This window comes from Chiloscyllium plagiosum, unplaced genomic scaffold, assembly GCF_037043375.1.
Source record: "Chiloscyllium plagiosum isolate Xiang-an unplaced genomic scaffold, Cpla_swu_hap1 HiC_scaffold_6, whole genome shotgun sequence".
NCBI classification, from domain to species: Eukaryota; Metazoa; Chordata; class Chondrichthyes; order Orectolobiformes; family Hemiscylliidae; genus Chiloscyllium; species Chiloscyllium plagiosum.
This window is the reverse complement of record NW_028270144.1, coordinates 100,679,350-100,691,394: the sequence shown is the minus strand read 5'-3', so window position 1 is coordinate 100,691,394 and position 12,045 is coordinate 100,679,350. Positions and strand designations below refer to the sequence as shown.

Genomic DNA, 12,045 nt, shown 5'->3' with positions numbered 1-12,045 from the left:
AAGAATCCTCAGAAAAAGGTAGAAACTTGATTGGGAATATAAATTAGCAAAAAATACAACTGATTGTTATGACAGAAGGCAAGTAATATTTGCACCACAGTTCCAGGCAATAACCGTCTCCATTAGGAGTGAATCTAACCATCACAACTTCACATTCCGTGGTATCACTGTCATGGCATTTCTCACTATCAACATCTTGTGGGTTACTATTGACCAAGAACGGAACTGGACCAGCTATATAGGTACTGTGGCTATACGAGCAGGTCAGAGGTGGCACAATAGCTCAGTGGTCAGCACTGCTGTCTCATGGCACCAGGGACCCAGGTTTGCTTCCAGCCTCGGGGAACTGTCTGTGTAGAGTTTGCACATTCTCCCCGTGTATGCATGGGTTTACTCTGGGTGCTCTGATTTCCTCCTACAATCCAAAGATGTGCATGTCAGGTGAACTGGCCATGTTAAATTGCATATTGTGTTCGGGGAGGTGTAGGTTAGGTATATTTGTCAGGGGAAGTGTATAGTCATAGGGTAGGTGGGATGGGTCTGGGTGGGATACTCTAAGGGTTGGTGTGGACTTGCTGGGCCAAATGGCCTGATTCCATGCTGTAGGGAATCTATGAAATGTGCAATGAATAATCACGTCCTGACTCACTAAAGCCTGTCCATGAATGCTCCCGCTTGCTGATGAGATGACTGCAACTCCAACAGTGCTCAAGTTTGATACCATTTAGGACAAAGCAGCCCACTTGATTAGCACCATCCCTACAATATAAACCCTCACTACCACTGATGCAGCAGTGTGTACTGTCTACAAGGTGCACTGCAGAAATTGGGTCCTTTGATGGCACTTTCCAAATCTATTACTACTACCATCTAGAAAGACAAAGGTAGCAGATAAATGGGAATGCCATCAACTGCAAGCTCAGCTCCAAGTCACTCACCATCCTGACTTGGAAGTATACCACGTTCCTTTAGTGTCACTGGGTCAAACTCCTCTAACTCGCTCCCTGACAATATTATCAGTCAATCTACAGCTCGTGGACTGCAGCAATTGAAAAAGGCACTCACCCCCCCATTCTCAGGGGCAACAAGAGGTTGGCAATAATGCTGGCCACTGACACCTATGTTCTACGAATATGTTTTTAAAAAAATATTTATATGATCTAGAAATTGTATAGTTTCTACCTTCTTACAATTTCTAATTTCTCTTTCTTGCTTCCCTATAATGAAACCTGTATTCACTCACAGCAATTAGCAATAAGCCTTGAAAAATGTTAAGTCCTGTCCCACCCCCCCCCGCCCCCCCATCTGAGAAGCAAAGAATAAACAATGAGATTTACTGCAATAATTACCCACAATGCTGTTCCAATGGTCTGAGTTTTGAAATGAGTTTGTACTGGTTTTTCTGGCAGGCAGTTTGCATTGAGAACTCCTGTATGATCAGAGGAAGCAAGGAAGGAAGAAACGGTGTCATTCACCAAATCAGAAAGGTCATTCTTCCTGCGGAGAAGTCTCTGCTGCAAATTCTGAGGGAAGATCCTCGCTTTAGGTAAGTACGAAGATGTTCTAGCTATTGGGATTTAAGAGAAATTATTTTATCAGAACCAGCAGGTCAATTGCCATTTTCACCAATGTTTATATCAGTGAACATAGCAAGAGAAGCGTACTCAATGTTCACAGATACAGCAGTATATTTTCCTTCTGGCAGAATATACCACGTTACTCACCCATTTCTGGGAGGGAAGTATTTGGAGCCATTTTGAGGCCCAGGCCTTATTTAAGTAGAACCATGACTAGTTGGCTATCAACTGGGTATCCTGATGCAGTGGTAAGAATGTAGTTACATTACTGCACTTGTAATCCAAAGCCCTGAACATCTCACCTAAATATACAGGTTCAGACCCTCTCCACGGCAGCTAGGTAATTTATGTTTAATGAAAGAAATAACATCTGAAATATGAAGCTTCAGTAGTGGTGACCCGATTTCCATAAAAACCCAGCAGGTATTCTAATATATTTTAGAAAAGAAAGTCAGACATCTTTGCCTGGTTTGGTCTGTATTTGATTCCAGATTCACTTGCCCATTGAGATGGCCTAGCAAGTCACTCAATTTTCAAGAGGTGTCTTACCATCTTCTCAAGGGGGTTTATGATTGAACGGTAAGTGCTGGCCTTATCAGTGATACCCATGTTCAGCAAATGAATAAACAAATACTTGCTGGATTTGAGTTGGCCTAAAATTAGTTGCATTTGAGTTTGCGGGGTAACTGTGAGGGAGGGAGATTGTTCCTCATTTCATGCCCATCACAGTGAGACTGTAGTCCATACCGATGAATCCTGTAGTAGCCTGTGAAGGCATGGAACCAGAAGAAATATATTCACTGACTTTACAGAGCAAGAGAGCAACGTGGGTGCAAACACTGACTCTCATCAAAATGTTGAATGGATATAAAAACTTATTGAAGTGAATTCTGACTGGACTGAAGTGGAAGGATACAGAAGGCTGTTAATGCAGAAAATGTTTGTAACCTTAAAAAGAATCTCGATACTAAAGCCAGCCGAAAGGGACGGCATCCTTTTCCCCATTATATTCTTCTGCCGATGTTTCTCTTGTCAAGGAACTTTCACTAATGTTACAATTACTTTTCTTATCAGCATATTCCTGACTCTGGCAGAATCTGCAGGTCTGACAGAACTGCTTACAGAAGAAGGAGACTGGACTTTATTCGTTCCAACCAATGACGTGTTTGAAAGCCTTTCATCAGATGACCTAAAAGAATTGACAAGTAAGAAATTGAAGCTTTAAAAACCCAACTGTAAGTTTAACAGTTTTAAATAAAGGATCTAAATATAAAGTTTTATTTTATAGACCTAAACTAGGTGTCTTAATAATTGATCAATTCAGAGGTCCTACATGAACAATGAGGCTGTCACTAAAGTGTTTATGGCTTTTTTTTATCAGATGGTTCTGATACTGTCTTGAAATGTGCACAAATCTAATTTTGGTATTGAAATGAGAAGCCAGCCCTTATGTCAGTCAAAGATTCTGAAGTTTATATTCTTCAATCTTTAAATTTGCAACATGGAGATCTTCACCATCTTAACTAGTGGGTCCTTAAAAGGAAGGCTGAGAGCTCCTCAAGGAAAAAAGTTTCAAAACCTTTTCAACATTGTGTTTTATGGATTCTAAGGAAGTAGATGTGCCCTTCCTTGCTTCATAAGCTCAATGTAGGCAAATAACAGCTCACCCTCTTTCCCCTCAATGATTGCTCCCCATATCTCTGGTTTGTTATGCAGCATGGTTTGAGTGGTGTCTGCAGTTTTTGATTGTGATGTTTTTTTTACTTCAGTCCATAGATGGCCAGACAGTCTAGAATTGCAATGAATTTGGAGCACTCTCGGATTTTTATTCTCACGTTCTTTTATTTTTAACAGCTTTGTTAAAATGAAAACACATAGTAAGATTGCTTTGTATATATTTAACTTGCAGTGTGTCACTAAATTGATACCTTGCTTTAATTGATCATGTCAATGGTCTGTGTTTTAATCCAGTGAATTCATTCATTAACATAGCTTTATAGGCAGTTCCCTAACTCCAGTGCGAAAGGAGAATCACGTTGTTAAAGGGATATAAGAGTGAAACTCCACTTAGCTACTTTCTTGAATAGCCACAAACGATCCAATACAGCTAATTTTGAAAAAGAAAGTAGGACAGTCTATTGGACTGAATTTATCCTCTGGCCAGAAGCAAAATACATATTTATTCATTCATTTTGATGTACTGCCCAACATTCTTCCCTCAACTTAAAACAGATTTCATGCTAATTCATTTGTCCTTTGTATGGAAACAGGTGGTTGCATATAGCTACATTACACAAGTGACTTCATTGCAAAGACATTTGTTTATGATAAGGAGCTGCTTAACGCAAGTGCTTGTAGTTTCACGCATTTCTCACAGTACACTGGCATCTTTAGAACTCCAAGAGTGTTATTGATTCAGGTGTGGAAAAAACATTAGGGGGCCATTTTATTTGCCTACCTCCACATTCATGCAGAAAAAGAAAGGTGGATTTGTATGGAAATTGTGAAACAAAATTTTCCGACTGTTGGCTGTGTCCAAGCATGCCTTAAAATAACACCTCGATTTCCAATCTAAAACAGAAGGGACCCTTACATTTAGTGATAAAATGAGGATCCTTTATCTGCTTCCTAGGATTGCCTGCATTTCTTCCAATAATTGTAGCTGGGCATCTCAAGAAGCTTTGCAAATTGAATTTACTGGAGTTGCCCACTAGATATTTATTACATTCTCTATATTAAATATTAAAGCTAGTCCATTCAAGTCCAAGTACATTTTTAAAAACACGGTAAATAATAATTATAGTCAAATTATCTGTGACACTGAAAACATTGTAGAATTGTAGAATTGCTGAAATGTAAAAAGGAGATATTTATTTTACTTATTTCTCTATTTTTGTCTGAATCCCATTCCTCTTTCCCTCTTTATTTCACTTTCTATACATGACAGGTATTTAATTAAATATTCTAACTTACATGTCAAGATTTAGACTCCATGGTGCTTATTAAGAATTCTACAGTCTAATTGATTAAGTTGCTGGTCTTGCTTACCTTGCTTCCAGACACTGTAGAGAGCACCTCACTAATATGGATTTCTAATTACCATAATACCATCTAGGAGCCTGTGTGAGGCGTAAATGTGATGAACAATCAACACCATCCATTTAGCACTGACAGCTCAAATAGCAAGACCTGCTCATTGTGTGTCCACCAGCAACAACAATATCTTCTACTTAAATAATGGCCTTTTCCTGGTAAAACATTCCAATGCATGTACAGCAAGGCAGAGAACAAGTCATTTAGGCAGACTATCATAGCTTGGCCAGAGAAGTAGACCTTAAAGATTGCCTGAAAGGAGAGAAAAGAGATGGAGAATTTTAAGGAGCTGATTCCACAATTTTGAATCTTGGAAGCTGAATGCACGGTCGTGCAAGGAAGAAGTGCAAAAAGCTTTCAACATTGTAGCATTGAAGGAGATTTCAGTAATTGGGAGGTGTGAGCCACAGACTGATTTGTAAATAAGGATGAAAATTTTAAAAAGCAGGCTTTGCTTATATGTGAGCCAAAGAATTCAGTAAACACAGGGGCATTGGATGAGCAGGACATGGTGCAAGTTAGGAAGTGGACAGTAAGGTTTTGGTCCTCAATCCTTAGGTTTCCCTGTTTCCAATTCATACAACCTCTGGCATTTATTTCTAGACAAAATCAGAAACAATTTGCATCTATCTTACAGGTGATAAAAATGCTCTCAGACATATCCTTCTGTACCACCTCCTCAAAGGCATTTATGTTGGAGGTGGTATTGAGTATGGAGTCACCAATGTGCTGAAATCATACCAAGGCAGCAGACTTATGGTAAAACTGGTGAGTTGTTTTGACTATAAATGTAATTTTTAGCTTAGTGTACCTAAAACTGGAATGCTGCACAGCAATATGTTCCAAACCTTATTACACATTTAAGAAAGTAGCTGACTAAAATCTCATCTGATAAAATTGCAGCCAGAATTCTGTCATGCAGGGGAAATTCTAGCAAGTTAAGTATTTTTACTGGAATCAGTGATAATACATTAATCAATTGATCATATGTCCTTAATTCAAGGAATAGCTAAACTTTTTAGTACATTGTTACAGTCACCCCATACCTTGATCTATTTCATGTCCTTCAGTAGTTTCATACAAAGCTGAAATCATTTAGTACACTGCAGTTTTACGAGTGTGTTATGGTGTTTTGTGTTTCATTATTCACACGTGAGCCTTAACACTAAATGTCAGCAGTCTTTATAACATAGTGAGAAAGGGAAGGTAGAAATTTGTAATCAAGTTCCCCTCAACCATCACCCCGCCACCTTCCCAAACTTTGTCTACCTCTATTTATAACAGGAGTTGTTGATGGAGAACTCCTGAGCTATTTGTTTCCCCACGACGTGTGAGGTACTGTGGGCACTTGTGGCAGTCATCTGGCTGAGATCAACTAATTGAACACAAACAGTGGATTGTGCTGAGGCCTGTGTTGTTTGTTGGACTTAGCCGATTGAGTAATGGGTAAACTTAATGAACCATTAGAGGAAGTTCACATAGCTTTAAACACAAAACTAAAGAAAGTCATCATTCACAAGTTAAAGGTACATGGGTGATTTATTGTAATGAAACACATTATTGATAAAAGCACTTAAGTCATCAATCTTCTTTGCTTTCAGGCAAACAACACAATGTTAGTAAATAACGTGAAGTCCACAGAATCTGATCTCATGGCAAACAATGGTGTTATTCATGTGGTTAACTCTTTACTCTTTCCAAAAGGTAAGATTTCTGTTTTTTCAATAATGGTTAGTTGAACCTTTTCCAGTGTCTCAATTAGAGAAATCTAAGGGAATTCATTGCTAAATGGATCTTTTCAAACTGTCTACTACATGTTAATCTGTTTGTGTGTTTCAGAACAGTAGCAAAACTGCTTTGGAAATTTCCTTGTTTGCCATAATGTTAGTTGTAATGACAACAAACCACTCCCAATCTTGTATGGCTTAGCTGGGATTTGCTTTTATCACCTGGAAAATTAGTGCAGCAACTTTGGAAATGCTCAGTGTTAATATCTCATCTCCATATGGTGAAGTTTCTCAAAAATTGGAATTTTAGTCTCGCAGCAAGTCTTCCAGTTATAAGACAGAAGGCAGGGGAAGCTCTAACATAGACATCTGTCAGACCCAGGGCTTCATTTTTACAGGATCCAGGCAACTAGCTAGTTGCCAATGTGAAAGGCCCCCAGGAGCTATTGAACAATTGGAATGCGATCAGGTCGAAAATCTTAGCAATGTCACTGGAAATGGTGCTCATAGCTAGGATTATACCTGACTGAAGAAGATACAGTGGAAACCCTCCCAGCAATCTGCTGGTGTTTGAGACATCATGCTCAGTTGGGTGAGCCATGATGATGCTGAAAATGTGTTGCTGGAACAGCGCAGCAGGTCAGGCAGCATCCAGGGAACAGGAGAATCGACGTTTCCTGAAGAAGGGCTTATGCCCGAAACGTCGATTCTCCTGTTCCCTGGATGCTGCCTGACCTGCTGCGCTGTTCCAACAACACATTTTCAGCATCATCATTTTCAGCTCTGATCTCCAGCATCTGCAGACCTCACTTTCTCCTGAACCATGATGATGACTGGAGGGAACAGGATTGATGATGGCACGTGCTGCACTGCCCATGGGCCATTAGATACACTCCCTCCAAACATATATGAAGCATTTACATAGAGAAAAAAAATACAGCGCAGTACAGGCCCTTTGGCCCTCGATGTTGCGCCGATCCAAGCCCACCTAACCTACACTAGCCCACTATCCTCCATATGCCTATCCAATGCCCGTTTAAATGCCCATAAAGAGGGAGAGTCCACCACTGCTATTGGCAGGGCATTCCATGAACTCGCGACTCGCCGAGTAAAGAATCTACCCCTAACATCTGTTCTATACCTACCACCCCTTAATTTAAAGCTATGCCCCCTCGTAATAGCTGACTTCATACGTGGAAAAAGGTTCTCATGGTCAACCCTATCTAAACCCCTAATCATCTTGTACACCTCTATCAAGTCACCCCTAAATCTTCTTTTCTCCAATGAAAACAGCCCCAAGTGCCTCAGCCTTTCCTCATACGATCTACCTACCATACCAGGCAACATCCTGGTAAACCTCCTCTGCACCCGTTCCACATCTTTCCTATAGTATGGCGACCAAAACTGCACACAATACTCCAGATGCAGCCGCACCAGAGTCTTATACAACTGCAACATGACCTCAGGACTCCGGAACTCAATTCCTCTACCAATAAAAGCCAGTACGCCATATGCCTTCTTCACAGCACTATTTACCTGGGTGGCAACTTTCAGAGATCTGTGTACATGGACACCAAGATCCCTCTGTTCATCCACACTACCAAGTGTCTAACCATTAGCCCAGTACCCCATCTTCTTGTTACTCTTACCAAAGTGAATCACTTCACACTTACCTACATTGAACTCCATTTGCCACCTTTCTGCCCAGCGCTGCAACTTATCTATATCCCACTGTAACCTACCACATCCTTCCTCACTGTCAACAACTCCACCGACTTTCGTATCATCTGCAAACGTGCTCACCCAACCTTCTAGCCCCTCCTCCAGGTCATTTATAAAAATGACAAACAGCAATGGTCCCAAAACAGATCCTTGCAGGACACCGCTAGTAACTGCACTCCAAGATGAACCTTTACCATCAACTACTACCCTCTGTCTTCTTCCAGCCAGGCAATTCCTAATCCAAACCTCCAACTCACCCTCAATGCCATACCTCCATATTTTTTGCAGTAGCCTACCATGGGGAACCTTATCAAATGCCTTACTAAAATCCATATTCACCACATCTACCGCTTTACCCTCGTCCACCTCCTTAGTCACCTTCTCAAAGAATTCAATAAGGTTTGTGAGGCACGACCTATCCTTCATAAAACCATGCTGACTATCCTTGATCACATTATTCCTATCCAGATGTTCATAAATCCTATCCCTTACAATTCTCTCTAAGACTTTGCCCACAACAGAAGTGAGACTCACCGGCCTATAGTTACTAGGGTTATCCCTACTCCCCTTCTTGAACAAGGGAACCACATTTGCTATCCTCCAGTCTTCTGGCACTATTCCTGTAGACAACGAGGACATAAAAATCAAAGCCAATGGCTCTGCAATCTCCTCCCTTGCTTCCCAGAGAATCCTAGGATAAATGCCATCAGGCCCAGGGGACTTATCTATTTTCACCCTTTCCAGAATTTCCAACACCTCTTCCCTACATACCTCAAAGCCATCCATTCTAATTAATTGTGACTCAGTATTCACATCGGCAACAATGTCCTGTTCCCGAGTGAATACTGACGAAAAGTATTCATTCAGTGTCTCTCTAATCTCTTCAGCCTCCACTCACAACTTCCCACTACTATCCTTGACTGGACCTATTCCTACCCTAGTCATTCTTTTATTCCTGACATACCTATAGATAGCCTTAGGGTTTTCCCTAATCCTACCAACTAAGGACTTTTCATGTCCCCTCCTTGCTGCTCTTAGCTCTCTCTTCAGATCCTTCCTGGCTACCTTATAACTCTCAATCGCTCCAATTGAACCTTCACGCCTCATCTTTACATAGGCCGCCCTCTTCCCTTTAACAAGGGATTCCAATTCCTGATTAAACCACGGCTCCCTCACACGACCCTTTCCTCCCTGCCTGGCAGGTACATACTTATCAAGGACACTCAATAGTTGCTCCTTGAACAAGCTCCACATATCAATTGCGCCCTTCCCTTGAAGCCTACATTTCCAAGCCACGCATCCTAAGTCGTGCCTCACCGCATCATAATTTCCCTGCCCCCAGCTATAACTCTTGCCCTGCAGTGCACACTTATCCCTTTCCATCACTAGAGTAAAAGTCACCGAATTGTGGTCACTGTCCCCAAAGTGCTCACCTACCTCCAATTGTAACATCTGGCCTGGTTCGTTACCCATCTGGCCTCACCTCTTGTTGGCCTGTCTACATATTGTGTCAGGAAACCCTCCTGCACACATGGGATAAACACCGACCCATCTAACGAACTCGAGCTATAGCTTTCCCAGTCAATATCTGGAAAGTTAAAGACCCCCATAACAACCACCCTATTACTTTCACTCTTCTCCTGAATCATCCTCGCAATCCTTTCTTCTACGTCTCTAGGACTATTAGGAGGCCTGTAGAAAACTCCTAACAGGGTGACCTCACCTTTCCTATTCCTAACCTCAGCCCAAACTACCTCAGATGGCGAGTCTTCATCCATCGTCCTTTCCACCGCTGTAATACTATCTTTGACAAGCAATGCCACATACCCCTTCTTTTACCCCCACCTCTGACCCTACCTTTGAGATATTTCCATGCAGCCATTTTTCAGAAATCATATTACACAATTGCGTGAATTAAAATATTTCTTTCCTGTTCTCGTTCTATGAAAAAGGAGAATTATCATGCACTGGAGTACTTTGTATAAGCGATTGGCCTATGCAATTTTTATTTTGTATGAGATGACATAACCTTATGGTTATGTTCTGAATTGATGTGGATTAATCCATAATTGTTTAATAAAAAGCAAGGGTCCATCTTTGAATTTTGATGCTGAACAGTGAATATTGGGATCCTAACAAAACAGAGGGGAACCACAATTTCATTTCATCTCAACAATTACAATTTGAGTATAGGACCGTGAAAATCAATCAGGGAATGGGAAGGTGCCTAATAGTTTCCCTGATTCAGTCAAAGGATGCAAAGGCTAATTGTAGATCTCGACTATCACACCAAATTACCAAAGTCCCACAAATCGAACAAACAAAGACATAATATTTTTGTATGGGCCAGAACAAACAAAATTGGTCATTGTAATTTTGATAAACTTGTGTTTTTTTTTTATTTTTCTCCAATCAGACAAAAATGTAAACTCAAGATTTATTGTCTGGGCATTATCATTTGAGGATGTTCGTGAGGCTGCTTCTGAAGTATTGTGTGCAATTCTGGTCGCCCTGCTATTGAAAGGGTATTATTAAATTGGAGAGGATTCAGGAAAGATTTACCAGGATGTTGATGGGAATGGAGGGTTTGAGATATATAAAAGGCTGAATAGGTTGGGACGTTTTTCACTGGAGCAAAGGTGTTTGAGGGGCGACCTTATAGAATTTTATAAAATCATGAGGCGCATTGGTAAGGTGAAAAACAAAGGACTTTTCCCTAAGCTTGGGGAGTTCAAAATTGGGTTTTCTTTTTAAGATGAGAGAAGAAAATTTGAAAAGGACATGAGGAGCAGCTTTTTTTTACACACAGGGTGGTTTGTGTGTGGAATGTACTTCCACAGGAAGTGGTAGATGCAGGTACAGTTACAACATTTAAAAGGCATTTGAATAAGAACATGTATAGGAAAGGTTTGGAGGGTCTGGGCCAAATGCGGACAGATGGGACCAGTTTCATTTGGGAACATGGTTGGTGTGGACTCGTTAGACCGAAAAATCTGTTTCCATGCTGTATGACGCTGTGATTCTATGACATAATTCACCAATATGTTTTCTCAACCAAGTATGGTTGTCATTTTTGTCTTAATTATTCATGTAGCTGTTATTAAATTATTGTGATTGAAGTTTTATGAACATTTAACATTCATAATTTAAGGTCATGACTTTAAATTTTGAATCTGTTTCGACAGATCTTCCTGTAGGAACTGATTATCTGTACAGAATTCTTACAAAAATGATCAAGTACATTGAGTTTAAGGTAAGTTAATTTAAAATTGGACCATTGAAAATAATTGAGCCAAGCATTGCATAATACTTTGAATTAGTAATAATAGATATAGCTTAAATAAATGAGATATATTTAACATTTAGATACAAGCAGTAGCGTACAGAAACGGTGGCCAGTTACATTGTGAGCAATTAAGTCACAAGTGTCTTACATTCCTTTGGTCAAGATAATGACTGTATGTCAAAATAACTTTATGTTGACAGAGAATTCTCCTTGCACGAGATGCTTAAATACAATAATTTATGTTTATGATCTTCCAAGCTTGTATTATGAAATATATTTCTGCAATTTTCAGGATAATAGCATTGTGTAACATTACCCAATCAACTGGATTTCACAGAAACAGCAAAACAACAATATATGCAGCTGACCATGGAAATAACAATCAATATAGGCTTAACAATAAATACGGGGTAAATGTCCCCCTATTCCCAGTAGCATGAAGTCAGAGGAATTTCCAGACATCCAGCAGGTTACGTAGTCAATCACATTTGGAGTAGTCTTACAGACAGCAAACAAACAAGTTAAAAGCACTGATTATTCTTCATTTTTCAATATAATTTTAAAAAGAGCGGAAGCTAGTTAGGGAAATACCTATGTGTTTAAAGTAGGTAGTGAATATCATGTTTTTTTAATAAAGATA

General features: G+C 40.1%; 1 protein-coding gene across 12 annotated transcripts in view; it reads left to right on the top strand.

The window, feature by feature from the left end:
• LOC122550811 (periostin-like) overlaps positions 1 to 12,045 on the top strand; it is a 124,884-nt gene that overhangs the window by 82,062 nt on the left and 30,777 nt on the right. For all 12 annotated transcript variants that reach the window (XM_043692103.2, XM_043692106.2, XM_043692102.2 and 9 more), the window contains exons 11-15: positions 1,410 to 1,546; positions 2,652 to 2,782; positions 5,308 to 5,438; positions 6,272 to 6,374; positions 11,305 to 11,372. In XM_043692103.2, coding sequence (XP_043548038.1) covers positions 1,410 to 1,546; positions 2,652 to 2,782; positions 5,308 to 5,438; positions 6,272 to 6,374; positions 11,305 to 11,372 — 570 coding nt within the window. The remainder of the gene's footprint in view (positions 1 to 1,409; positions 1,547 to 2,651; positions 2,783 to 5,307; positions 5,439 to 6,271; positions 6,375 to 11,304; positions 11,373 to 12,045) is intronic.